The 25,591-nt window shown below is 49.6% G+C and overlaps 11 protein-coding genes across 11 annotated transcripts; 3 read left to right on the top strand and 8 right to left on the bottom strand.

Annotated features, from left to right (window-relative positions):
• Positions 1-49: 49 nt before the first annotated feature.
• BU24DRAFT_213582 (uncharacterized protein) lies at positions 50-1,025 on the bottom strand. Its single transcript, XM_033521967.1, has one exon. It carries the CDS (start codon positions 896-898, stop codon positions 113-115), a length of 786 nt encoding a protein of 261 aa, XP_033382720.1. The 5' UTR covers positions 899-1,025; the 3' UTR covers positions 50-112.
• Positions 1,026-2,006: 981 nt separating this feature from the next.
• On the bottom strand, positions 2,007-4,323 carry BU24DRAFT_423345 (uncharacterized protein). Its single transcript, XM_033528222.1, has one exon. It carries the CDS (start codon positions 3,838-3,840, stop codon positions 2,410-2,412), a length of 1,431 nt encoding a protein of 476 aa, XP_033382719.1. The 5' UTR covers positions 3,841-4,323; the 3' UTR covers positions 2,007-2,409.
• Positions 4,324-5,243: 920 nt separating this feature from the next.
• On the top strand, positions 5,244-7,503 carry BU24DRAFT_423344 (uncharacterized protein). The gene is made up of 2 exons (XM_033528221.1): positions 5,244-5,770; positions 5,827-7,503. Exons 1-2 carry the CDS (start codon positions 5,325-5,327, stop codon positions 7,331-7,333), a joined length of 1,953 nt encoding a protein of 650 aa, XP_033382718.1. The 5' UTR covers positions 5,244-5,324; the 3' UTR covers positions 7,334-7,503.
• A 991-nt stretch (positions 7,504-8,494) lies between these two features.
• Positions 8,495-10,744, bottom strand: BU24DRAFT_441875 (amino acid transporter; the record flags this gene model as incomplete). The annotated part of the gene is made up of 7 exons (XM_033530484.1): positions 8,495-9,302; positions 9,349-9,672; positions 9,721-10,121; positions 10,175-10,347; positions 10,400-10,423; positions 10,479-10,549; positions 10,598-10,744. The coding sequence occupies 7 exons, from the start codon at positions 10,742-10,744 to the stop codon at positions 8,793-8,795; spliced, it is 1,650 nt and encodes a 549-aa protein (XP_033382717.1). The 3' UTR covers positions 8,495-8,792.
• A 1,868-nt stretch (positions 10,745-12,612) lies between these two features.
• Positions 12,613-13,803, top strand: BU24DRAFT_463172 (glycoside hydrolase family 28 protein; the record flags this gene model as incomplete). Its single annotated transcript, XM_033532094.1, has 1 exon — positions 12,613-13,803. One exon carries the CDS (start codon positions 12,613-12,615, stop codon positions 13,801-13,803), a length of 1,191 nt encoding a protein of 396 aa, XP_033382716.1.
• A 155-nt stretch (positions 13,804-13,958) lies between these two features.
• BU24DRAFT_463171 (uncharacterized protein) lies at positions 13,959-15,508 on the bottom strand (the record flags this gene model as incomplete). The annotated part of the gene is made up of 5 exons (XM_033532093.1): positions 13,959-14,562; positions 14,609-14,751; positions 14,816-15,046; positions 15,146-15,250; positions 15,317-15,508. 5 exons carry the CDS (start codon positions 15,506-15,508, stop codon positions 13,959-13,961), a joined length of 1,275 nt encoding a protein of 424 aa, XP_033382715.1.
• Positions 15,509-16,445: 937 nt separating this feature from the next.
• On the bottom strand, positions 16,446-16,794 carry BU24DRAFT_463170 (uncharacterized protein; the record flags this gene model as incomplete). Its single annotated transcript, XM_033532092.1, has 2 exons — positions 16,446-16,502; positions 16,555-16,794. The coding sequence occupies 2 exons, from the start codon at positions 16,792-16,794 to the stop codon at positions 16,446-16,448; spliced, it is 297 nt and encodes a 98-aa protein (XP_033382714.1).
• Positions 16,795-17,548: 754 nt separating this feature from the next.
• Positions 17,549-18,805, bottom strand: BU24DRAFT_213519 (uncharacterized protein). The gene is made up of 3 exons (XM_033521966.1): positions 18,440-18,805; positions 18,154-18,392; positions 17,549-18,098 (listed from the first exon to the last, which is right to left on the bottom strand). The coding sequence occupies exons 1-3, from the start codon at positions 18,660-18,662 to the stop codon at positions 17,718-17,720; spliced, it is 843 nt and encodes a 280-aa protein (XP_033382713.1). The 5' UTR covers positions 18,663-18,805; the 3' UTR covers positions 17,549-17,717.
• Positions 18,806-19,401: 596 nt separating this feature from the next.
• Positions 19,402-20,447, top strand: BU24DRAFT_433773 (uncharacterized protein; the record flags this gene model as incomplete). Its single annotated transcript, XM_033529996.1, has 2 exons — positions 19,402-19,816; positions 20,026-20,447. The coding sequence occupies 2 exons, from the start codon at positions 19,402-19,404 to the stop codon at positions 20,445-20,447; spliced, it is 837 nt and encodes a 278-aa protein (XP_033382712.1).
• Positions 20,448-20,830: 383 nt separating this feature from the next.
• On the bottom strand, positions 20,831-21,891 carry BU24DRAFT_433772 (uncharacterized protein; the record flags this gene model as incomplete). The annotated part of the gene is made up of 2 exons (XM_033529995.1): positions 20,831-21,694; positions 21,748-21,891. 2 exons carry the CDS (start codon positions 21,889-21,891, stop codon positions 20,831-20,833), a joined length of 1,008 nt encoding a protein of 335 aa, XP_033382711.1.
• A 1,733-nt stretch (positions 21,892-23,624) lies between these two features.
• Positions 23,625-25,563, bottom strand: BU24DRAFT_493010 (MFS general substrate transporter; the record flags this gene model as incomplete). The annotated part of the gene is made up of 6 exons (XM_033533935.1): positions 23,625-24,106; positions 24,160-24,416; positions 24,472-24,715; positions 24,777-25,147; positions 25,193-25,246; positions 25,304-25,563. The coding sequence occupies 6 exons, from the start codon at positions 25,561-25,563 to the stop codon at positions 23,733-23,735; spliced, it is 1,560 nt and encodes a 519-aa protein (XP_033382710.1). The 3' UTR covers positions 23,625-23,732.
• Between the last annotated feature and the right edge of the window lie 28 nt (positions 25,564-25,591).

Genomic DNA, 25,591 nt, shown 5'->3' with positions numbered 1-25,591 from the left:
GCGCTTTGTATACACCAACATCGTACTTGTACATACACACCCAAGAACCGCACCGCAAAGACTACAACGCTTCTTCCTCCTCAATTATTCACGCGACCGTACACCACTCCACCTATTCCTCCTTCCACAACTCATACTCCTTAAACCACCCCTTATGAACCCACCCCGCCCACTCCACGATGACCGGAAACTTCTCCCTCAACAACCTCTTACTCCCGCCCGCAGCACCACAAACCATTACACTCGCCGCGAACCCAAAAACCGTCGCATCCGCCTCCGTCGGCTCTTTCCCAGCCAGAACCCACCACCCGTCCCCCTCCCTCTTCGGCCTCGCACTCTCCAACAACCGCGCAACAACCTCCCAAACCGCCTCCACCCTCCTAAACACCTCCTCCTCGCTCAGCCCCGCAAGACCCGCCGCCTCCATCTTCACCCCGTTCTTCCTCGCCGCCAGAAGTCCAATCAACACACGGGGCGCCCACGGTATCGACCCCAGCACCCCGTCACGCATCGTATAGTAGTTCACCACCCACCGCTCATACCCATGACACGCATTCAACCTCTCCTCGATCAGACACCTCAACGCCACATCCAACGCCGCGTCCTTCGCGCTCAAACCCGCGTTCAGATCCCGCAGCGCCGACGCGGCGATGAAATGCTGCGTTATGCGCGTGGAGTCGCCGAGCGACTTCACGTCCCCGTCCTTGTCTTGGGAAGTGAGGGTGATGTAGGGAATCTGGCCCGTGGGAGAGGCGCGCGGAGAGCCGCAGGCGGGGGTGTACGTGAGCCCGCCGACGCGCAGGCGGAACTCGAGTTTCGTGACGAAGGGCGACCAGACGTACTGCCGGGGCGTGTCCGAGCCGCGGAAGAGGGTTATCGCGGGCGTGGGCTTAGACATTGTGTTTGAGTTTTGTGGTTTTGTGAGGTCGGTTGGTGGATGTGTGTGTTGTAGTGTGGTGTATATACTGTTTATACACGAAAAAATAGATCGTGAGAAAAGTTGGATAGTAATTGAAAAAGTACAAAGTCAATTCAAACTGCTTCGACAATTGATAAAATTCTAAAACGTCATCGTCGCGAATATATATACAAAATCCACCCGCCTATCTACAGTCTCCATGTCGTCTTGGCAGGCACCGCGATGCACGAAAACCATCGAACCTTCGTACAACGCCAGCCCTTCCAACCCCAGAGATGTCCGTCCAGCCCCACGCATGCGAAAAAAAACCAAGCGTACGTGCGAAAGACGTCGTTCGGTTTCGTACGCAAGAATGATTTGTGGTGTTGTATGCTACGCTTTTCTGCATAGCTATACAGGGTACTCCGTATGGAGTAAAAAAGGAATACTATGTGTGTTTGATACCCTGTGATGCGCGAAAGAAAATGCGTGCTGTTCTCGCAGGCGTGCGTCGCGACTATCTACCCTCCCCATCACTATGTATACTACCTACCTACACACTACACAGCAAAAGTATCAACCTAACCAAACACAAAAATCACCGACCAAAAATAACCCACACCCAACGCGCTTAACCGCTTCCTCTCGGCGTCTCCCTACAAAAGTAAAGAACCCCAATCAACAGAAGGGCGGCGCGTCAAAGCACCCTCTGCCCACCGTACGAAGACTGGTACGAAGTCACGAAGGGTGAATTACTGGCGGAGTTTCGGGCGTGTGATTGGCTGCTTTGTCTCGCTTAGAGGGGCGAGCGGAGTGGGAGTGGAGAGAGGGATAGGGTAAAGGATGAGGGAAGGATTGGGGGTGGGAGTCATAGTTAGCCTTACGGACGTATTTTGTTGATGTACGGGGGGTGTACGAAGGGGATTTTGAAGGGTACGGACGAATTATTCTGGAACTAATTGAATGATGGAGGAGGTGATGGGACGTTGTTGTTAGGCAAGGTGGAGGGCGTGTTTTGGGTGGGCGGTTGATGTTATCATGGAGTTGTCAGTTTGATGGAACGGCGATGGAGACAATGGGAAATGGAGAAGTTTTATTTATGCATTTGCTATTATGTTTGCTTGCTATGGGGCTGACTATAAGCTTCCCACTTGTTACTATTATTATGTGAGAGAAGCTTGTCGTATTCTATTAAGCTACCAAGGTCGGTAGTGAGGAAAAATCGGCGGGCCTCAGAAAAGCATTGTTGGTGGCCACACGCTCGATGGAAAGGAAATCGTACGTTTTCGTTCGTTCGTTCCTTCATTCATCCATTCGTTCATCGTAAAATCATGGAATCGCAGAACCGGCCAGTAGTCGCCTCGCGCCATCGCGTCGTCGAGTGAAGGTGTAAGAAGGGCGACCTCACACGTCCACCTAGAGCTGCTTTTCCTGAACATCAAGTCTCCTTCCTACGGTAAAACGTACGCAAGATAAGACATGCATGTCCGTCCGCGATCGACACGCCACTCTCATTTCCAATGGCAACCATCGTCGAAGAACTCCTGGAAGGCGGCGCGCTGGCGACCCAAAACACTCCTACGCTTTGGCTTCGTGCCCGGTTCGAGGTAATGCTCCTCGATCTTGATGTCCGCCGGTACCACATCGAACTTGTCCAAGACGCTGAGCTTGAAGGTAGTGCTCGCAGCATCGCAGACGGTGTCGTGCCAGGCGATCGTAATGCTCCGCAACGCAGGGGCACAAAGCAGGGCCTGGACCATAGCATCGGCGCGCAGCCGTACGAATACCTCCCAGATCTCGCAAAACTGTCGACGAGGATCGCGCATCCATTCTGTGTCCCAGACAAAGAGGATCTCCACTTTGCGAATCTTGTCCAGAGGCGACGTTCCGGCTGCCTCGAGCTGCGAGAGGGCGAGTTCAAACATGCTCATATGGGCAATGCTAGCCGTGGCATAGATGCGGAGAGTCGCAACCTCGTAATACCACTCCATTGCCTCGTTCCTCAGCTCCTTGTTGGTTAGCAGCAGCGACAAGGCCGGAGGCGGGTGCGACATGCGCACGAATCTCGGGATGTGGCGCCACTTCGCATGTGGGTAGATGGGATGCGGAGAGATGGGAATATTGGTGGCCGCACCCTGTACACTATTACGGCCATGCTGGGGAGCGTTGGGAGCATCGTCCCTAGCCTCTACATCCGCGCCACCATCGTCCCCTTCGCCCGTATTGTTGTGTTGTTCAGGGTCGGGGACGCTGTCGTCATCCTGTGTGCCAACGGCACCTGCCTCTACTTGCTGTCCGGCATTTTGAGCCCCATTCACCAAGCTTGCGTTTCCCGTTGAGGGAAACATATCCGCAAGGATATGGCTCTCTTCGTCAGGGTTAATAGTTTCAGAATAAGGGCTCCCTGGTGCGTCCGTCGTCTCTCCATTCTCCCCGTTGTGCCCAACGTCGTCGGTCTCGACCTCGCCCTCATGATCGTCCGAGTTATCCAGGTCTGAATCGGCTGCGTCATCTGTGTCAGCATCGGCTTCGGCTTCGTCCTCGTCCTCATCCTCGTTCTCGTCCTCACTTTCGCTCTCTCTTGCGTTGTCCTCATCTTCACTGCCAATGTCGTCGCTGTCGTAGTCGTCACTCTCGGTTTCGTCACCGGTCTCAGCCAAGCTCACCACATACTCTGCAGACCCAGCGCACCAATGAATGACCTCCCCGCAAACAGGACCAGCGAATGCCACACATTTTGAGTGATTCTTTTTGTTGTGTTCCAGCACCTTTTGCTCGAGATCCCTCCTCTCGAGCCATCGCCGGAGGAGCTTCTTAGTGGGCACCTGTCGCTCGGCAGCGTGCTCGAAGATCACATGGCGTACCTCGAGAGGGATAGCTAGCAAGAGGGAGGGGGCGTCAGTGCCAGCCATAGATGCCATCGAAGCTGGTTGCATCGACATGGTGAAATGCCGGAGTGGAGAAAAGGTGAATGCAGGTTAGTTGAGGTTGTTGGGGTAGAGGGGGGTGAGCGATCAGGCGCGGCGCTTGGATGATGCTGGAGAGGTTCTTAGATAGTATGCCTGCCAGGTTGTGCGGGGAGATGGATTGTTGTTTGGCGATGAACGAAAGAAAAGAGAGAGAGAGAGAGAGAGAGAGAAAGGGTTCAAGTAGTAGTCAGGAAAGGAAGTTGGGTTGTGAGGTAGGGTGGTGAAGAAGTGAGGTTGATGATCGTGATGGTGATGGATGTGGGGTGAAGGTCGTGGTTGCCTGTGTACAAAACGCAGGTACCACAAGAAGATTCACCATCACCATCACCTTCATCATCATGCTGGATTCACTACATGATATCCGATACGGCCAGTTAGAGGGGTAAGTGAATCAACTCGAGATGTTCACCTTCGTATGGATTAAATGGAGTGAGTCAGGGAGTCACTGAATCAGCGCGTGAATGAGTAATGTCTTTGTTGATTCACGGTCGCTGACGCGTTTTGGCGGAAACCCGTGCTCACGTGATGCATACCAAATCACCCACTACGACTTCTCGATAACCGGTAAGAGCACTTAGGAAACGCAGGTAAATCACCTTATTGGAATTACGAATCACTGTGTGCTTACGAGTCTCTATTACCTTGTTGGACAGCGGTAGTCTCGCCCGCCAACATGGCGATGCGCGCAATTGTTGACCTCAATAATGAATCCATCTTCTAATTGTTAGAAAATCGGAATCTGGCGACACAACTCTAAGGTTATCAAACAACTCAGTGAAATGAGTTTAACAAGACCTAGAAATCAGTGAAAAATAAGTAGATAAGTACAAACAATTAGTTATGCATCTCGAAAGAATGAGAGGCCTGGTTGATTCATTTATCCGCTTACCCTTACGTAGACCAAACTTGCATGACACAAGGCTGAAAGAAGTGTAAGCTTGGTCCCCAATTAACACCATATTGTGAAGAGGTTGAAAAGTCGCCGGAAATGGTAGCTGTCTCGTTGCAAGTGATACAAATAACGATCGCATTTCCCTTTCCATACTCATCGCACCCGCTGTTGTTTGAATGTGCATAAGTTGTTGTCACTCATTCGTGGATATCTCTCCAGCCAGAGGGTAAACGATTACCTTGATGGCCGCATTTGGCATGCTTACGCGAACTTAATCTCAACGTGCAGTGCAGCCTGATTGGGGGCCAACTGTAGCATGGCCCCACGACAAATCATGTTCCGTATTCCATGTATAGCTCTCTGTATTTTCTACTCGACGGGCGGTAGTTTTCCAAAATACAGTGTTCAAAGATGTTGGGTGTTTCACATTGACCGTCGTGGTATGTTGCACAAGCGTGTTAGAAGTGAATATATAAATTCGGATCCACTTTTCCCTGCACAGAGCAAAACGTAAGGACCCGAACTGAGCCACATACCCCGGAGCTTTTACTGTAGTTCAAACCACATGTCACTTTTCGGTCGAATTTTCAAGCGCAATGGCGACTCGAAGCGAAAAGAGGGTGCAAATCTTCTGCCACCAAGAAGGGTCACTCAACCAGCAACTCCAAAACCTGCTAGAGCAGTGGGGAATCCTTTACTTGCATGGTACCTCGAAATCCTAGCATTAGTGATCACTCTTGGTTGTGTTATTGCCATTGCAGTGCTGTTGAGTAAAATGAACGGCCGACCACTAGCAGACTGGAAGATGGAAGCGTCGTTCAACACCGTCATCGCTATTCTCGGCACAATTTCCAGGACGACGCTCGCATTTGCAGTTAGTTCCTGCATAGGACAACAAAAGTGGGGACTGTTCAGACAAGAGCCAGATCAGCTGCGTGTCTTTGCAATGTTTGATCAAGCCACCAGAGGGCCATGGGGGGCCACGAGGCTGATGTTTCTACTCAGAACACGGTAATCATGTCGCCTAACAGTCACCACAGAACGTCGTTTACTGACCTGATGAAAAGGCATTGGGCTACTCTCGGCGCACTCGTGACCGTTGGCTCACTCATCTTTGATCCCTTTCTGCAGGCATCCATCGGGAGTATTGGTTCGCTCAAAGCCATTGATTCTGCTGGCCGGGCGACCGTAGGAAGAGCAACAAATCTTAGCTTCGGTCGCCCTGTTGAAGTAACGGTGTTCACAGGCGTATTTCAAGTCAACACGAGCGCCGGATACTTTTCTGCGGATAGCATTGCTGTAGAACCTGACCTTGGCTTTGCGAGCGCTGTTTACAATGCCTTTTACAATTCCTCGGCATCCCTGGACCAGTCAGTGAGGTTCACATGTGAGACTGGAAACTGTACCTGGCCTCCGTATGTCTCGATGGGGGTATGCAATTCTTGCGCAGATGTGACTCAGCACATGATACGCGAACACGGCCACGGCGAAAACGGAAGCACAACACCACAGCCCAGTAATATCCAGATGAGTGAGCAGGATCCATATACGAGATACAATCTCCCATATGGCTCCATATCAAATTATGACATGTTTAGATACTCAGGTCAGATGACTGCTATATCGACGGGGATGGTTGTCAATGTGACACTTGATCCGTCCGAAACGATCCATTTCAAGGACACTGGCTCCCTGCTTGCTAGCATCCTTACCATCAAAGGTTCTCCAGAGTATCTCTTAAAAAACCAAACATGGAATAGCACCACGCCAGTTGCCACGGAATGCGCATTGTATCTCTGCGGGAAAGTCTATGATTCAAGAGTCGTCGAGGGCGTCCTACAGGAGCAAGTGACAAGCTCATGGGCATTTCGTCGTAAATCATCGTATCAAGCCATCGCCAATCCAAGAATGAGTCTGGACGAAAGCAAGGCCCGAGCGTGGACTGCCGAACACCCAGTCTTATATGACATCCAGGCATACAGGACCGACCTACAGATATCTTCGGAACCCGTGGAAGACGCTAATCTGCATCTCAATGTCACCCAGGGATCGCTGTTGACAATGGTTATGTCCCTTTTTGAAGCAATATCTGGCACGCTGCCACCGTCAGGAGAGCAGATAGCATATCCAGGTGTAATCGCCTATTCCTTTCAAAGTATAGGCGGACCGCCTGCCTTCAGTACGGCTCTTTTCCAATCGCAGAACCTGAGCGAAACATTTGACCGTGTGGCCCATCAACTCACCAATCACCTTCGTAGCAATGCTACAATGGCCTATCCTGGGATGGTTCAAAACTGGATTCCCTATGTGAGGATTACTTGGGGTTTCTTCGCCCTGCCACTGGCAACTGTTGTACTAGGCTTTCTCTATGTTTTGCTTTCGATTATCGAATCATACCGCCTTCGTATCCCGATCTGGACGAACGATTCACTGCCCACGTTGATTCATGGGTTGGATAATGAGGCGCAGAGCGTGCTTCGCCCTTTGTATGGAACAAAGGAGGGAGAAACAAAAGTGAACAATCATATTATGGAGTTTTCCAAAGAGGAAGAGAGGCTGCGGTTGATACAGTGAAAGGGCAGCCGTAGAGAAGAGATGGAGTCGTGATGAAGGATGCCGAGTCGGGACGAGAAGTGCGCATGTCACTCAATGTCCGCGGTCAGGCTCGTACCAGACTAATAGCCACATGCTTCGATCAGGTAGACGTATCCACATCTAGAGAGGTTTTAATATTATAATTGTTGCTTTTATAATTTCTATACTCAAGTTTATACATAGTTAGTTATAAATCTAACTAATATTTACTTTACTATAGGTCAGAATTAAGTGTTTTTAAGTGTAGCTTTATTGCTCATCTTCTATATTCCTCTACCAAATATAGGACACAACTAAAGTAAAGCTATCTTAGTATAAAAGTACAAGACTACAATTACCAATGACACCAAAGAAATCATATTAAACATCCCCCATAATTAGAAGAGCTGCCAGCATCGACATAGGCCCCCAGCACGGCAGCGTAAATCCCGAACCCACGTACACCTAGAGACTAGCCACATCGTCGGACATACTTCCACCCGTTACGCCTTATGCCAACGCATCTCAGTGACGGCTGATACATGCGTGCGAGTCTAAATACCGGCGTCGGATGTGCGTTTGTCCTGTTCCATAAGTTCTCAGGGTAGACAGAAAAGCAGGCATGAGCCTGTACTTTGAACAGCCACCCCACAAGCCACAAGAAAGCGAAAAGGCGCAAACAGTAGAACCCCGATAGAGACCTGCCAAAGCCCCCGAAGTGACAGCGTCTAGCAATCAACGAGTCGAAACTGCAGGCCTCTTCCCCATTGCCACGTCTTGATGGCGATGAGGCACCAAGTGGCGCTGCGATCCACATTCGGTTTGGTAGATCGTGCGTTGTCTCCCACGTCGTACCCTGCGCCTTTTGGGGGCGGTGGCGGTCGACGATCGTACATCTTGTGGAGATTGCTGGGGATGTTTTGTGGAGGGCGGCTCTTGTTCGACCAAGGCGGCTTGGGATTGTGTTTGCTTCACAGTGGAACTGGGGGTGGATCAGTGGCATGGTCGGAGATGAGGAAGACAGCTCCGTCACCACCGCCGCCGAGGAGAATAAAACGGGCCCCGTGGGACGGGGACGGAGGGGTAAAGGTAAAGAGGAGAGAAGAGAGAAGAGAAGTAAAACTATGTCTCGCAACACCCCAAGGACAAATAAATGGTGTACTCGTATAGCATTTGTGTACTGTTACTGCTAGGCTAGCTAAGCGCCGGAAAACAATCGTACCGCCCACAATGTCTACCTCTACCACATGAGGTTTTTGCCCGATCCAAAGGAGGAAGGAAAGAGAAAAAAGAAAAAATGCAAGTGATCGGCCGTTGGGAATGAGCGTGAAAAAAAATAACGAGTGTGTATCCTTTGGACCTCTTCTTCCTCCACCACCTCTTAGCGTACAGCTGCGGCTTCCAACCATGCCACATACTTCAATCCAATCCGATTCTGTATCCGCGTGCAGAACGGGGCTCACAACTCGTGGAGATCCACCTCCACGATCGGTCCGGTGTAGCTCTTTCGAGCCCAGATCAGGTAGTATCCAATACTGAACAACACCACGAATCCCGTGACCACGACCGCCCAGTTCATGTTCTGTGGCGTCACCGCGACTGCATTCGGCCAGAAACTGAAGAATATCAGCAGCAGTAGGTAACAGATCGCAACGGCGTTGTTCGCGATTCCAAGGAGGCCCTTGAGACGCCATGGACCCCAGGAAAGGTGGTGCTCGAATGTCTCCGAGGGTGAGGCCGAGCTGAATGCGGTGAGGGTTGACGAGTGGCTGCAATGAATGTCGCCGCGTACTCGGCGCCAGAGAAGTAGTCCGAGTGCGAGTAGATAGGAAATATAGAAGCCCTCCAAGACGAGAGAGATTGTGCCGTTGAAAGCAGTGTTGTTCCCGATGTTGATCAGTGATAGGGTAGCTGAGAGAATGGTGACTACGATAATAGCTACCACCGGTATCGTGGTACGTTTGTCGATCTGGATTCAATTAGCTAAACTCCTCATGTTCGGACTGAGAACATGCCATGCTGATATAGCGCGAGAAGGGGAGTCCTCTGTCTCGCGCGAACGACCACGTCATCCGGGATGCGGCGGCTAGACATCCCAAGGCGCTGCAAAACTCAAGTACTATGATGATACTGGTCATGATAGTAGCTCCAGCCCTGGACCCGACCGTGTGATGAAAGACCTGAATCATGAGATGCCCTTCGCCCAGCAAATCAGGAATATCAGGTGTGCTGAATAGGACCGCAAAAAGCATGCCCAATGCAAGGCATCCGTTAATGAGCAGACTCAGCACCATCGAGCGTGGAACGTCCCGAGTGGAGTTTTTGACCTCCTCCGACATCTTTCTGAGTTAGCAACTGATCTTCGCCCACCGGGAGATACCACTCACATGTACGGGTGAATCTGTCCCAACAAAACATAGCGCATTGCCTTGTATTCCAACAAAGAATGCCAGGGTTTTACTATTCCATCCGCCTCCATTGTTGAATGTCGTAAACACATCGCTGATGGAGTTGTGCTGAGGGGTGAGGTACACAATAGGCACTAAAATGCCGAAGAATCCCAGGGTATGGATGATAAGCACAACAACCTCGATCGTGGGCAGCGCTCCACTAATAAAGATATTGATGATCACGCAAACCACGAGGGCGGCCCAAATCAGCATCGTCCCCTGCCACCCGGACTTTTCGAAGCCCCCGTGGTTCAGTTGGACTAGACTCATGGTAAGGTCCGCAACGAAGAAGCAAACTGCCGTGAGTGCAGCAATCCAACCGACGACAGTGAGCCATCCTTATTGAGTTAGTCATAGGCAACCTGCAACATACAGAAAGTGTAGACTATACCGGTCATGTAACTGAAGAATTTCTTGCTTGATCGCGGTGCTAGCAATGATACCCAATGGTATTGCCCTCCGGCAGTGGGGATAGCACTGGAGAGCTCGCCGATGGCGATGAATACTGAAAGATTTCCTAGCCAGACAAGTAGAAAGCCGTATATTAAACCAGCCGGACCGCCACTAGACGAGTTAGATCTGCGCAATCCGCGAAAGCGTCTGTAGCTGTGCTCACTTCTGGAAGCCTATCGCAAACACACTGTCGTCCGTTAGCTCAGTTCCCATCACATTAGTGATAGTTGTGATGCTCTTACACAAGCAAACTCTCCCATGTGCACATCAAACCGCACGACAACCCAGTCATGCTCACCAACCCAAAGCGACGCTGATGGAGATCAATTTCACGATCATTGGATCATGGCCGAACACAAACCTTCAAGACCTGCTGCTTTCCTGCCCGGGCTAATTCATATCGATCGCGGTCGAAGTCGCCAGCGACCTTCTCCGCCAATACGGAGCCCCTGCCCCGGTTATGGAGGACTTCATCATCTAGAGTCCGCAGTTCGACTGCCTTTTCCATGGATGGCTAGAATGAATGAAATGGAAGTAGATTATACGTAACTAGGACAGTCTCAAGGGCACCAGATGCTGCAGAGATTCCTTCTTTAGACACTGGACGAGCTGCAACGAGTTACAGCAGGAGGGAAAGGACGTGAAGATACGTGGATTAAGAGGAACCGTGGTACAGCACGCATGCAATGCAAGTCAATCTCGATATTTATCACCTCTGTGAGTAACGTGTGCCATGTGCGCCCGCCAACGTCTTTTTGAGATAGGGGCGATGGCCGGCTGTGATCGGCACTCTCGGAGTGGGTGAACGGATGGCGCGTTGAGGCAAAACCCGTCCTCAGCTAAGGAAAGTGTAGGCTTGGTAGGTCGTCTTGAAGTGGGCTCGACATATCGTACTCCGTTCACAGTCTCAGGGAGTTCTGCGAGGGCGCGTCCTGGTTCGTCTCCTGTGTTGTACGCCTGGGCTAGTCCGATGCAGATGGCGGTGGCATGCATCACTCGAAATCCATGGATCCCTTGCAGGTACCTCGTTACTATGGCCAAGACGCAAGAGTGAAAAATTTCCGCGATGTTAGACGGAGCTGGGCAAGCAACACCGAGCAAAGATGATAGGTAATCGCGTCACTTGTCAAACTCTTCTTACTGGGAAAGGTGCAAAGACATGGCAGTTTCGGGATTTCGACACCGTTAGCCGCAGGAAGACTTGGATAGCGCTCACTCTCGGCGTCGAACAATTTGACGATATCGTTTCACAAGGACAGGGGGTTGGACATGTGGCATGGTGAGTGGGCCGTGAACGTACGGCGACAGCTGCCGCTATCCAGCCTGTAATACCACAATGAGAAGACAAAGCCAGCCCCGCAGGAGGACGGGTTGTACAGTGATGTATGAGACTAAGAGCCCAAGGTGGTTGGCAATGAGGAATGAGGAGAAACCGTTTTGGAACCTGGTCCATTGAGGTTGTACCGTTGTGATGACTAATTCAATACCACGTGGATTCAGTCACGTGAAATGACTGCCACTCGGATTCCGGGCATCTCGCATGCCGGTGAAATGGGAATCGTGGGGTTTGGCATTAATGCTGGATAGAGAATGGGATGTAGTTATTCCGTCGCTCTGCGGGCCTCCATCTTTACTGTTCAACACGTCTACGGAGTACAGTGTGCTTCATATTGGGAAGATGCTTAGAGGTTGAATTATACACATTTACTTCTCTTAAAAGACATCTACGGGCTATAGAGATAGTGTCGCGAACAAATGGCGTTCATCAGAGTATAGAGCTACCTGCCATCTTTGGTCATGAAAACTGCAGTAGGAAAAATGTAACTCTATAGATTGCCAATCCAACAATACCATGAGCAGGAGACTGCAAAGATATCATGTAGAGAATTTCCCGATGCCGTTATAATTAGTCCTGGACTGCAAGTTTAGCTTCTCAGGCCATAACGATATGCATGCACTTTACCCGGGCGGGACCTTAATATACACAACTAACCCTAGGCAGGTGAAATAAACCAATTGACCACCTGTTTAGGCCTCCATGGGGGCTCAAAACAACACCAAGAAGCGACCTTACTATGTTGAATTGCAACGTTGGTTATTTTTACGCTGGGCCTTTGATCTATTAAGCTCATAAACCTATTGTCCGAAGCAATTGATATCCCCCATTCGGCTATTCACCATGGTAATCTATTTAACGTGTCGTCGGATGTATGTAGAGTGTGTTTCTGGGCACTTACGTGCGTAGTGGATATTGTACGAACGAAACTGCCATATAATCGTTCAAGCGCCCATCGTATACAGTTCCGTAGTGCCTCTGCACGGTGTCGAGTGGAATAGAAAAGAAAAACCAATATCTCGGTTCAGATGTTCCTCAACATGAAAACTCTATTCTTTCTTGGGTGCCTACAGATCTGCGGCGCGATTTCACTTCACCCAATAAAGAAAGCGCCCTGCATCGTGGAGGCGGGAGGATATGAAGCGATTGACGACGCCCCGGCAATCAATAATGCTATCAAAGAGTGCGGTAACGCGGGAATCATCGTTCTACCACAGGACCAGATATACAGCATCCATTCGACTATTGACTTCTCGCCATGCCGGAACTGCGATGTGCAGCTCGAAGGCCGCCTCCTTCTGTATATGGACTGGACCTTATGGGAGAACAAATCAGCAATAATTTCGATGCATGGAGTGAAAGGTGCCAAGTTGCGCAGCCTAACAGGCAGTGGAGTTGTCGATGGCAATTCCAAGCAGTTCTTCCAACGATACCGGGTTGGCCTGCAGTATGACAATCAACCAGTGCTTCTGCCAATAATCGGATCTTCCGATATCCTGGTTGATGGCATCACGGTCAGGAATGCGCCAAAGCAGTTCTTCCGTGTCGATGGCCAAAGCTCGCAGATCAAGTTTTCCAACTTGAACGTCGTCGTGGAAAACCAGTGGTGGCAGGCTATCTGGACGAAGGCAGAGTCGATTGCGTTCCAGTTTCGCAATAGCTCAGCCGTTGTGGTGGACACAGTGAACGTCAACATGAACGCAAGCCGATGGGGAGGTCCCGTGGATGACAAAGTTGGTGTTTGTGTCGGCATCGACTATAGCACCAGTGATATCGATATCAGGAACATTTATTGTAACACTAGTGATGGGGTACTGATCCAGTTTGGTAGCGTTGGGTTCTACAATTACCCACCTGCAGATGATCAGTGGGCAAGGGATATCAGGATATCGAACCTGACCTCCGATGCAGTGTCTAACGGCGGCTTCAAGAACCTCGCCGGCTTTGATTATGCTAAGGTACACAATCTTACCTACGACGGAGTTGATATTAGGTCAAAGTACACTCCGCTGACGATTGACCTCTGCTACCTGATTTCAAACGGGAGGAGTCTCAGCGATATATGTTCCACACGTCCAGGTGGCGCGATGGAGCGTCTACACGCCGAGTTCACGGACATATGGTTTAAGAACTATCGCGGAAGAATCAGCAAGACTGGTCTGGACTGTTTCTACAACTCGACGTGCGACTTTCATTTTGAGAATTGGAGCAACACTGGTTTACTGAAATAGCGCACAATACTAGAGTTCGATGACCGTATATGACGGGTGTTGATAGTAGAGAGTCTGTGGTGGGTATTCGAGCACAACGCCCCCTTCCATCCTTCCTTCAAACGCCGAAACAAGAAATAGATATCCCGCCCGAATGTTTACTATCATTACCCATATCATCGTACATCTCGTGATATCACTATCTCATCGCATGATGCTTCTCTGCTGTGTCTCTCTGCCTCTTCCCACGCAGCACTAACGACAGTCGTTTTGACGATTTTCGCTTGGCTCCCCGTACTGTCAGTCTCCCATCTCTTGTCGTCTCCGGCCCCAGGGCCAGATATTTCGACGTCCGTCTCGCCATCCGTTCGGCGTGGACCTCCGGGTAACCCAGACGCTGAATTCGAGTGCGACGTGGTGCCGCCGGAAAGCATTGGCATGAAACGTTTGATGCCACTTTCTCCCTGACTCTTGCGGATTCTACTCCCTTTGGTTGTTTCGTCTGTAGTTGAGTTTTGTGTGCTTAGTTTGTATGATACACTCTTGCTGCGAGAATAGCCCAGTTCCGATGGGGTGCCTCGGCGTCGTATCTCATCAGCACCGTATAGACCAGAAGGTAGTGATTCGAGAAGAGGTCGAAGATAAGGAACGCAAGATGTGAGTATCGTAATGCATTCGATGATCTGGGTGGTAAGCGTCCACTTCCATAGATCGCGAGTCGGGTCCGGAGAAGAGAAGGCGGAAGTATACGCAAGCTGAACGCCCGTCGCGATTACATCCCTGCTGAGGTGTTAGTGAAGCTTTCGAAAGATATGGCCATACTTACAAAGATCGGGCGCCGAAGAATATGAGAATGGTGAGCTTTTGGACTGCACTCATCTGCAGTGTAGCGATAACATGAACGGGGAAGAAGATGAGCGCCAGGTCGGTAAGCATGTTAATTGCGCCCATGGCTCGCCAGAACGAGGGCTTTCATAGCACATTAGCGTGATAATCTTGATTGAGGATCTATTCCAGGTCTCCTGAAGCATACCATGTTGGAGCAAGTGTTTCCTGGGCCGATAAAGCGCCACGGCTCATCTATGCCGCATTGAAAAGCGCCGACAAAAACAGAGACGACGCCCCAAAGCGCTATGACAGCCGTCATGCTATAGCAAAACCTACGGTGCAAGTCGGCGGCAGTGAGGATCATCAGAAGCGAGATGATCGATAGCTTCGCGAACGCCAAGGTGGCGATGTATAGAAGTCGGTTTGCATATTCGGCCTGCATTCACCCAGCATCCTCAGCAAAAATTCATAGTGTCGAACTCGCGAATGAAGTGGAGAGCCGGGCCGGAGAAGAGACTGCACAACGACAATATACCTTTTCGTAGGTTCCGACTTGGCTGGCCTGTAGTGACGAGATGGTCCTACCAAGCCCGTTTGACACCTGAACGCTAACTGCAATACCGGAGCCAATGCTTGTTAACTATGAAGAGATGTGTGAGCGAATAGTCCCTAACGAACAGACCCTTGGGAATGGAACGGTACTCACCAGTGCTGCCACAACAAAGGCATCATCGATATCCATTCGCCTTCTCAGCGCCCTCTTCGTGATCAATCGTGTCAGGACCGCTAGCGCAGATGTGATGAGAAGGACCCAAGTGACGACATTGAGAAACGGCCCCAAATCTTGCTCGGAGCCTGGTTGACGTGCTACTAGCGCGTGAATAGGAAGGGCACACATTGCACCCACCGCTCATTGTAGAGTAGAAAAAGTACCTGTTCAGATGGTCAATGCCGAGGCAAAAAGAAACAACGAGTGGAGGTGCCCAACTTTGATCCCTTGAGCCCGCGCGCGGCGCATAGTGAAGAAAAGAAATATTCGAAGGTGCTCGAGACCGAAGGGCAACCCTGTGTTCTTTGTCTGCGCGTGTCGCTGTTATGCTATGACTTGGATTTCGAAGTACAGTGTGAGAGGGGCGATGGATGGTTGTGCAGTACACGGTCAGACGAAGGTATGCAAGGATCGATAGGAGAGGGGTTCTTGTTGACCTACTTGGTACAACTGGAGCAGCCGGGTCGCTGGAGCCGAGGAACTTTGCTGTGTAATTCAAGCGCCCGAACGAGTAAATGCCCTGTACAGAAGATAAATGTGAGCTCTCCTTCAACAGAACTACCTCAGCTGAGACACTCTCCTCGCTTCAAGCGCTCACCAATTAAAGTGGTACATCGGTCGGAGGCCTGCTTTAGGCCGGCCGATCTGCAAGGTGTGACGAATGGCTGGCGCACTGTGTCACGACAGATGTTGAGAGAATTCTGGGGAGATTGGATACGGAATTTTGCTGAAGTCGTGAAACATTTGCCAATGCAGGCTCTAACATTTACGTTTGATTTCGGGCCTGTGGTCAGTCGAGCAGTCATCTGACAGTCACTGGCTTGCTACCCGCGGGTCGAGACTGTTCGTGTAACACACCATAATTTTCTCAGGCAAAGCAGAGGAGAGAAGACGTAAAGTGTCAATTCACAAAATTGATATTCTCCGATAAGCAGTGGCTTAACGTTCTATGGCGACCGATTCCCTGAATTAATGACACCAAGAAACGACCGTTAGCCAAAATTGACTTCAGTCCGTTAAGCTAGCTCCTAAGAATTCGCTCTGTAAACAGAGCTCTGAAATGAATCTAAAAGATCCTTTCCGGTGGATTCAGTCCCTTGAGAAGATCGGTGAGATCAGGAATCTGCCGATATTAGAAAGCGTCTCATCATTTCTTGAAAGTTGCAATGACTTACGGTTCTTCCAGTTACATGGTTCGGGTTATTGATGCGCTCAGCGACTACTGGAGCAGCCCTACGGTCGACGGATTCCGGCGCTACTGATTCCAAAGTAACGTCTGGTACAGACCTGCCAGTGACGATATCGGGGTCAATGGCGACGTCGACGATAGAAGGTAACCCCCGCGTGTCGATAGGCGCGGCTAGGGTGCTCGCAAATAGAGCTAGGAGGGTAACGACGAGAGTCTTTGCAGGCATGGCGTTGGTGTATCTACCACGTTCCCTCCGTCAGCAGATATCAAAGTATTCTCAATTTTATGGACATACTTTGTAGGATTCTTAATTTCTTGGGCCGATGGGATGGATCTGGAGGCGAGGTCCCATCGATTTAAAGGAAGGACTACTACCATACACAAGGCCCCCAATCTGCGATGTGACGTTCCCATGATAATTCGGAAACATCATGGAGGCGTTTCCGTTCCGTCTTTCGAGTCCGAGTGCTGAAGTTGATTGCACATAGTCAGGATGTCCATTGTTTCAGCGCAGGCCGCTTCCTGTTCGCTGGTGTCACGGCCACTGCGCTTCGAGATTCAATGCAAGGGCAGCGATTGCTCAAAGAGGCGGTGTACGCGAGAATTCGCGGGATGCGACATACCAGTAACTCAGCAACACCTTTCGGCTGAGGGATATGCCGATCATCAAGAGAAACCAGGGTGTCATTTCTCAATGCGAATATTTGGTCTGCGGATACGAACACTAGCTGATTTGATGCTCTCACGTGGCCGACCAAGGCCAGCGAACGATACCGGATCATTGCTATCTTCTTAAGCTGTGAGATTAACATTGGAGTTACTATTTAGACATCGCAGCCAATTCGTGATAGAGTGCCCATCTGCTGGCATTCCCAACCAGGTTACTGGCATGGTTCGGAAAGGATGCTCAACGCTTGCTGCAGAGTACATTGTCTTCATTTCGAACATGTGGAGTTCTGTTGTACGGAACCAGTTGTAGCATACGGAGAAGAGCAAGATTATCTTCTGTAGTTCGAGTCACGTGGACTTCGTGAAGCGGGCTGTACGTACTCCAGTGCAAGTGGATTTTCAGCTATCCACGTCTCAGTGTGACATAGGATGGCTATCTGACGATGCAGCGTAACAACCAAGGAAATTGTAAGAAAGTCATCAAACTTGTTCCGAGCGATGCTCATACGGATCCTTGTGACCATGATACTCAAAATAGGCTTCCATGATTGGCCGGTACGGCGAATCTTTCGGACAAAATGCGAACAGCTCCAACGTATTCGTTGCATCACGATAATCATCGAACTCGTAGCAAGCATGTTGGTCCGGACGAGTTGCCCATGCGGCCATCTTGTTCCAGTCGCGACAACGGCGAAGCTGGCCGTCACCAACATGGTGGGCTATCAAAGCCGGCATTGGGGTGTCGTCCGCTGTGCAGATAACATCCTGGCGCAAACCATCGAGACAGTGAAGGAGATGGCTGAGAGTAATCGTACTGTTGTTGCCATATTCCCTTGTCACTATGGCTTTGCGAACGAGTTTCTGCAAGAGGATCTAAGTATTTCCTCAAAGCCGACTTGGGTGGAAATAAACCTACTAGGCAGTGAAGATCATGAAAGCCTTTCAGATAGTAAATGCTTCGTTCTGTGTCCCATGGGAATCGAGTAGAAGGACCCAAACCGACTTGCTTTGCGAAGTTGTCATGAAGAGATATTGCCATTGCATCAGTATCGATTGCATCCCAGGCTGCGTTCGCGGAAGTCAGGTTAGATGATTTCCGATCCCAGTACTCTGACTGTGTCCGATATGGTAGGTAAGTGTCAAATGTGAGACCGCCTTGACTGTCATCAGTAAAGAGCAACCTTTTTGACTGTCATACTTACTGTACTTGGTTCGGCCGGTATCCTCGGTTCCATTCGATGGGACGCGATGAAGTAAGAGAAGAACGTTGGCAGAGAGGGAAATTACAAGAATTGTCAAATAGGCGATGAAACTTCTTGTATTTGAGGGTATGATTTCAGAGCTTGAATTCCAGTCTATTCCCTTCTCCGGTGCGTTTGGGTCATCGTCGCTACTCACGGGTGCATAGCCTGAGAATATTCGCATCTTTTGGGATGATTTGGCTCGATTTTTGCGTGTGCAGGAGGTTATTGATGAATAAGAAAACAAAGGAAGGGTTGGAGGCAAGATACGGAGTAGATAGATACTGGGAGGTCAGAGAGCCAATATCAGTCGTTGTAGCTACAGGTCCAAACTGCAACCACTTGAAGGCTGAAGCGCAGCTGTTTGGCTGGGGTCAGGGCTTGCCACCGACTCTGCCTGACTCCTCTCAGTCCTGGTTTATGCATGGTACTATAGCCCGGACGCTGCTTTGGCTTTGCTGTAGAGTTCTCTATCTATCGGCCGCTTGAGCGGGGGTTTGGAACGTAACCCTATCCTGGTCGTCCACGACAGCCCAGAAACTGCAGGAAACCCCATTTTCGCGGAGGACAAACGGAAATACGGGCGAATTGTTTGACATATGACCGCAAGACCAAGGGCGAAGTGTTGGCATTTGCACTGGTACCTCGTAGTGATACGTGTGTAACATCGTCGACGTAACAATCAAATGTCGGCCAAGCCGAATCGGGTATTGAGCTATTCCAGATCGGGAAGCTCATTCGAATCGGGTTCGCCCTTCACCATTGTCGGTCCAGAACCTCCGGGACCTCCAGAACATCCAGGTGAATTCACGGCCAGGATTGTTCTATCTTCCTTCTATTTGATTCAAACACCTTGTCTTCTTGTCTTCATTCGTGAGTCATCTACCAGTGTTATGAGTGTTTTACCTCAGTCCATGGAAGATATGGCCTCCAAATACGTGGTCAAACAGGCGCAAACGAAGGAAGAGCTGTATGCTATCATGGATGTAATCTGGGCCGCCAATTATACGCCATACGAGCCCATTGTCCAGATAGTTTTCCCGGTTCTGGGGTACCAACCAGCTGATCGTGAAGCATCCGTGGTGGAATCAAAGGAACGCTTTTGGAAGAATCACGAGAACGACCCTTCCAGTAACTGGTTTTACGTTCAAGAGATAGCATCAGGGCATGTCGTAGGTTCTGCGCAATGGCAGATATTCAAGGACAACCCTTTTCCGAAGGATACGGCACCACTGACGGCGCCTTGGTGGCCAGAGGGTGAACATCGAGAGTATTGCGAATCAATTCTGAATCAGATATATAAGCCAAGAGTTAGTTGGATGAAACGTCCTCACTTGGGTATGTTGATTCTCTTCCGCGACTCGCAAGCACGGTTTCTCGGTTTGAGAGATCCTAGCGACACCCCTTCGAGTTTTGCCCTGATTTAGTGTCCCTTTCTGTGATGGAGAGTTCAATTTCTCTCCTACACTACCCTTCCAAATCTTCATTACGATACGATGAAAGCGACATCAAACTGTCAAATAATGGATAATGCTGACGACATCTAGCTCTGAACTGGATGGCAGTTCATCCCTCACATCGCCGGTGTGGCGTTGCCACGATGTTGATGGAAGTCGGAGTGAGCCATGCGGATTTTCTCAATGTTGAAGCTTGGATGGAATCAAGCGAAATGGGCAAGCCGCTCTACGAAAATCATGGCTTCCGACCTCTGTTCAAGATTGACTTTGACACGCATAAGAAGGACCCGGGCGACATATGGAGGAAGTGCGAATACGAGATGCGCGTTAAACCGCTCTTTCCAATGTGGAGACCCAAACAGGGAGACTGGGAGGAGAAGGGAGGCAGGCCTGGTATTCAGATGCCTTGGGAATTGGGCGAGCAAGGCAATTCAAGAACTTTGGGGATGGAGAAGGCGCCCGAAATTTCGGTGGCTAGCCTTCCTCCGGCAGGAGCTTTGGCTGCTGTCTAATCCCCAAGTGTATGTATGCCAGCCCTTATGATAGAGTCGTGGAGCTAGATTGAGAACGAATGTCATTGCTGTTTACATACAAGAAACCTAGAATCCGCTGCCTAAGTTGTGCGTGCAAAAATACATCCCAGGTGACGAAAGTACAATCTGCATTGATTATGAAAGAGGAAAGAAACTGGACTCTAAGAAGATCAGACTAACTGTGCGTTTGACAACTGGCACGAACAATTGTCGCTCTACACATGAACAAGACTCGCGAATCTGAAAACCACCCATCCATTAGATCGATATGTACCGTGGTACATCGACAACCGAATAGTGTTTATCCAGTCTTCTGCACATAAGCACACCTATTGCTAACTTTGTCTGCCGTTCCTTGTAACTCACGCAGTGGGGGCCGCCTGGTCCTCTCGCAACAACGACCACCATTCGGGAGCATCGCCGAACCGAGTGCTTCCCAGTCCAGCCTCTTTCGGGCTTCCGCGCTTCCTCAAGCCTTTCTCGACCTGCTTCTGATATGATACGATCCGAAGTCTATAATGCTCCGCAGGGGTGAGCCATAAATACAACTCCGCCAAAAGTGCGTGGATTGTGATAGCAAGGTATGCGCTCATGAGAAACATTGGCCTCAGGAGCGCTGCAGCACTTTCTGGCCCGCCCGCCTCGGTTGAGATGAGTATCTCCAATGGGTTTGTGCTCGCATTGTCACCACACTGCTCGTAAATTTTGCCCGTCGGGTTTTGTTCGTTGGGTATACCGGCGTTGTTTAGGTACATGAAGAATATCTCGTCGCATCGGATGGGCGTATGTAGGGTGATGTCGTACCTGTGCGCGACTTCTGTGGCGGCATCAAGAATGAGGCGAAGACTGATGATACATCCCGCCCATGCCCATGTGCGGATCATCCAAGCCCGATGTTGATCTATTTGAAGCCGCTTGATGTTCACATAAGCTAAGAGGAGGCCGATAGTCGTCATCGCTCCGAGTATGCCGAAGAACAATCGCATTGCAGGGACGCCTCCAATCGAATGGTCTATAATCATGTATACGCCGGCATTTCCCGCAAGCAGGAGCAGTATTGCAAGGTAGCCGGAGATTCGATGAAACCAGAGGGCTTTGTGACGAATGATTGGAGTGAATTGTAGAAAGGCGAACATCCCACCAAAGAGAACACCAACAAGGTGCATGATTATTCCGACCCTGCGAAATCCAGATTGATACCAGTAATACTCTCCTGGAATTGATTCCTGTTGAGTCCAAGTCAGTAAAGAAGAAAACTACAGAGAGAGTATCCACGGACCTCCCGGAATATGCCATCTATATCCAGATACTGTACTCGTGCAAGAACGAACCCAAGTAAAGCACCGGCAGTGATTGCGTAGAGGACGAAGTTGTAGCCTTTCTGAAACCCAAATCCGCCATAGATGAACCTCAAAGGCTTCATGATACTGGAGTTGCTTTTCGAACGTGCCTTGCCTGCATCTTTGCTGGAAGGATCTGAACGGAAAGGGGATGCCTCAGATGGATGGGACGACATTGGTGATACAACTGTTTGGTTGTTGTTCAGGATGTGATGAGAATGCTCAGGTAGTCCTTACGACGGCAACCCTTTATATATCGTAATGTAAGCTTTGCTTTAGACCTTAAGTCGCATCGTCTACCTAATTCAGACCTAGTTGAAAGGAGCAACTAAATCGCCCTGCCAAGGGTGCAGCCCGTGTTGACACGATATTACAGGCCTCTTGATTCAGTGACAGTGTAATTTGTCTGACAAAGCATGATACGCACCGAAACCATTCTAAGTCCAACGCCGATCATGGGACGTGTACGGGCTGCATGGCCAGTCTTAGAGCTCTGAATTTGGTGCATCTCTGAATCATGACCAAATCCCAGAGCTGTGATTCATTTGGATCAGCCTTGACAGTTCCATTGGTTATGCAATCGACCAGAACGACTCCTCTCTAACAGACATGCAGCAGATGCTACAATCTACTATCAAGCTCCACTCCTTGCTTGCATTACTACATATGCTTTTGTTCTACCCATTTTGACAATTGTCATGAAGAGTATTGAGGTCCCGATTGGGTGCAATCATGTTGACATTCAAGACGGCGCACAATCGACCAGTTCAAGTTAGAATGGGTAGAGCATCTTGATGTGCCAAAGAAGCCTCGAGCGGCTGATAAAGACCAGAAGAGATTAGAATCCTACGAACCAAGACTTGACCAGAGCTTTCTTACATTCATGATCCGGGTTTATGGTTCTGAGTATCCTGTTGGCGATTTCTGAACCCTGATCTTACACACACTGTAGCCGGAGATATTGGCTACAATGGAGCAATTAGGTATGGCGTGTCCCATAATTGATCCGGTCGAAGCTGTTTCCCTCAAATATCGGGTGAACGCAACATGACCATTTTGCGATCCGGCATTAAGACGTATATTTCATTCCAAACCATGGTTCTCTGGAAACATAAGCAGAAGATGTCAGACTTGGTATATTAGGTCTTAATTAGCTCTGGCATAGCGAAGATAGACAACCATTATAGCAATATGCTCATTGAGTTGAATCCAATTCCATATGATACGACCAAGGGCATCAATTACAGTTCATCAACACAGTAGCTGCTTTAATATCATTAACCAGTACTAGCAACCTGATGAGATATATGAAATGGCGAACAGCACAAAAAGGATAAACACGTACATGAATTATTATGACTGTTCACTTTGATCCAGGTATCCCGTGCTGACACTGTGCAATGTTCACAGAGTATGTATCAGTGATAGGATTTTTAGGTACATCCTGCTTTGATTGGCTGGCGCATATTGGCCCCAAAGCGGTTAGCCATCACTGACACTGTCGGGGCGCCGCAACGTGGAAATCCTCTACAAAGAATAATCTTACAACCAAGATTGAGCCCTTTGTTTTGAATCGCAGTTTTCCTTTTGAGTCGCACTGGCCACTACTGTCCACGTAGCACACGCGGCGCAGTAACAAGCACTGTCGAAGTGCATTGATCATATATTTAGAAGCGAGCAACCACAGGGCGGGAGACTGGACGGGGACATGGATTAAAAATATCATCGCGCGATAATTATATGAATATGGGTGCTTGTTGGTGAATCCAGGTGTATTAATGACTATTTATTCTCTACAGAGAAGAACGTCCTGATTGTGATAACTCTTGCTGAACCCCCAATTCAGGAGTAAAGCCTCGAGCCTGATGCCGCATTGATCATAATTGCCAGAAGAGTGCTACTTAATAGATGTAGATTAAGTCCATCAAACTTTCGTCTCCTTCGATACCTCAACATGAACCGCCTCGGTCTTATCATCCAAAGCCTCTTCGCTGGTTGCATTGATGTCGTACTTCTTCGATGCAAGTTCCCTCCTCCATAGAAACTGACCAATCAAGAAGAGGATCCAGTAGCAGCAAATGAGAGCTGTGTTGACGGTGAAACCTTTGCGCCACTTGGGGGCTTCCAGTCTTGGGAATACTGTAATTGGATAGAAGCTGAAGAACGCCCATCCAATCGTCATCATGGCTCCGGTCGTGAAGCTTCGTGCCTCATTGTCATCCTTCATTATCAAGTTGACCCAGGGGAAGAGGATCGGAGTCACACAGGACGTCAGTCCCAAGCAGTAATAAGCGAAGACTGGGCGGGTGGTCAGCTGCGATAATGGCAAACAACGGAGAATGGAAACCTACAATGCAGGCCAAGAGGAATTTCCCACACGAGAAGACAGACGTTGGCGAATAGAAGAACGGCCGTTACGACAGAGAAGACGATCCACATTGGATAGATCATGACTAAACTAGTAACTAGAACGCCAGTGACGATGGCAACGCCTTGAACGCCCGTTGGAATGAGATTGATTTGCTCAACGGTGTATGTTCCGTGTCGCTTGGCTTCATCTTTGAGCCACAAGGCCATTTGACCTCCGACATATGATGTACATTGGAAGCTGTCACGTTCGTTAGCAGATAACACAAACTAAACGGGTGGCAAGCAATTCTTACCAGACATAGGTGAAGACTGCGATGTAAAAATGCCAGTGGGTGAAGACTCTCTTGAGCATGCGCTTGCCGATCTTGCCACTCTTCTTGAATCCGTCAGCCTCCTTGCGGGCGATGGCTAGCTTCTTCTCGTCTTCCGTGAGCCACCAGACCTTGGGGCTTGTTGGGAGACCCGGGAAAAGGAAGAAACCGGCAATGGAAATAGGCAGGCTGATGCTTCCATCGATGATAAAGAGCCATCTCCATCCTATTTTGTTGTTAGGCATCTATGCAAACGCAAGCGAGGGGAACTACTTGGTATTACGTACCTGACATCCCGCCAACGCCACTAAGGTTGGTGTAGGCCGCTGCCTGCAAATATCCACTGAACATGGCACCGACGTTACTGGAAACGTACCACACGCCAGCGCGCTTGAACATCTCATCCGGCCGATACCAGGAAGTAAGAAGGTAGATGCTGCCAGTTGCCGCGGGGGTTTCCAAAACACCGAGCAAGAATCGCAGACCAAATATTTGCGACGTGTTCTGCAATCGGCATTGTGTAAAGGTGAGTATAGACCAGAGTGTCTCCATGGTAGGAATGTAGTAGCGAGCGAGATTCGGTCGTGAAATGATCATCATACTAGGAATCTCGAAAACAAGGTATCCGATATTGTAAAAGGTACCGAAGAGCGAATATCTGGTCATGTTAACACTGCCATATCCTCGATAGAAATCGACTCACTCGTTTCCCTTGATGTTCAACTCCTCTTCCATGCCGGATACATATGCGCTGTTCCTATCGAGTCGTGAGTACTTATTATTCTGGTGCGACATAGATTCCACGAAAACTCACAAGGCATTCTGATCAAGCCATTTGATATAAAAGCACAGACAACAAAGCGTTAAGAGAATTCCATCGAGCTTTCGCACAAGTTTCTTCTCCTCCTTCGAGTAGTGGCTGGGGTACCAATCGAAGATATACAACCACGCGAGCCAAAGCGAACGTTTCGGCGCCTGGGTAGACGAGCTCACCACTGGCTTCTTTTCCTCTTTGCAAAGATCTGCGTCTTGCTCTGGCGCATGAACCTCAATTTGATTTTCGTCTTTCGCCATGGTGAGGATGCTTTCGATGGATGGTCCG

Source organism: Aaosphaeria arxii (genome assembly GCF_010015735.1).
Source record: "Aaosphaeria arxii CBS 175.79 unplaced genomic scaffold BU24scaffold_5, whole genome shotgun sequence".
NCBI lineage: Eukaryota > Fungi > Ascomycota > Dothideomycetes > Pleosporales > Aaosphaeria > Aaosphaeria arxii.
The sequence above is the reverse complement of the archived record's forward strand: the minus strand, read 5'-3'. Positions and strand labels throughout refer to the sequence as shown.

Excerpts from the sequence above, each read along its gene's own strand:
- BU24DRAFT_213582 (XM_033521967.1), bottom strand. The coding sequence starts at position 898 with ATGTCTAAGCCCACGCCCGCGATAACCCTCTTCCGCGGCTCGGACACG.
- BU24DRAFT_423345 (XM_033528222.1), bottom strand. The coding sequence starts at position 3,840 with ATGTCGATGCAACCAGCTTCGATGGCATCTATGGCTGGCACTGACGCC.
- BU24DRAFT_423344 (XM_033528221.1), top strand. The coding sequence starts at position 5,325 with ATGTCACTTTTCGGTCGAATTTTCAAGCGCAATGGCGACTCGAAGCGA. Across the intron at positions 5,771-5,826 it reads ATGTTTCTACTCAGAACACG|GCATTGGGCTACTCTCGGCG; the intron begins GTAATCATGTCG and ends CCTGATGAAAAG.
- BU24DRAFT_213519 (XM_033521966.1), bottom strand. The coding sequence starts at position 18,662 with ATGCGAATATTCTCAGGCTATGCACCCGTGAGTAGCGACGATGACCCA. Across the intron at positions 18,393-18,439 it reads TACCGGCCGAACCAAGTACA|GCGGTCTCACATTTGACACT; the intron begins GTAAGTATGACA and ends ATGACAGTCAAG. Across the intron at positions 18,099-18,153 it reads TTCATGATCTTCACTGCCTA|AAACTCGTTCGCAAAGCCAT; the intron begins GTAGGTTTATTT and ends ATCCTCTTGCAG.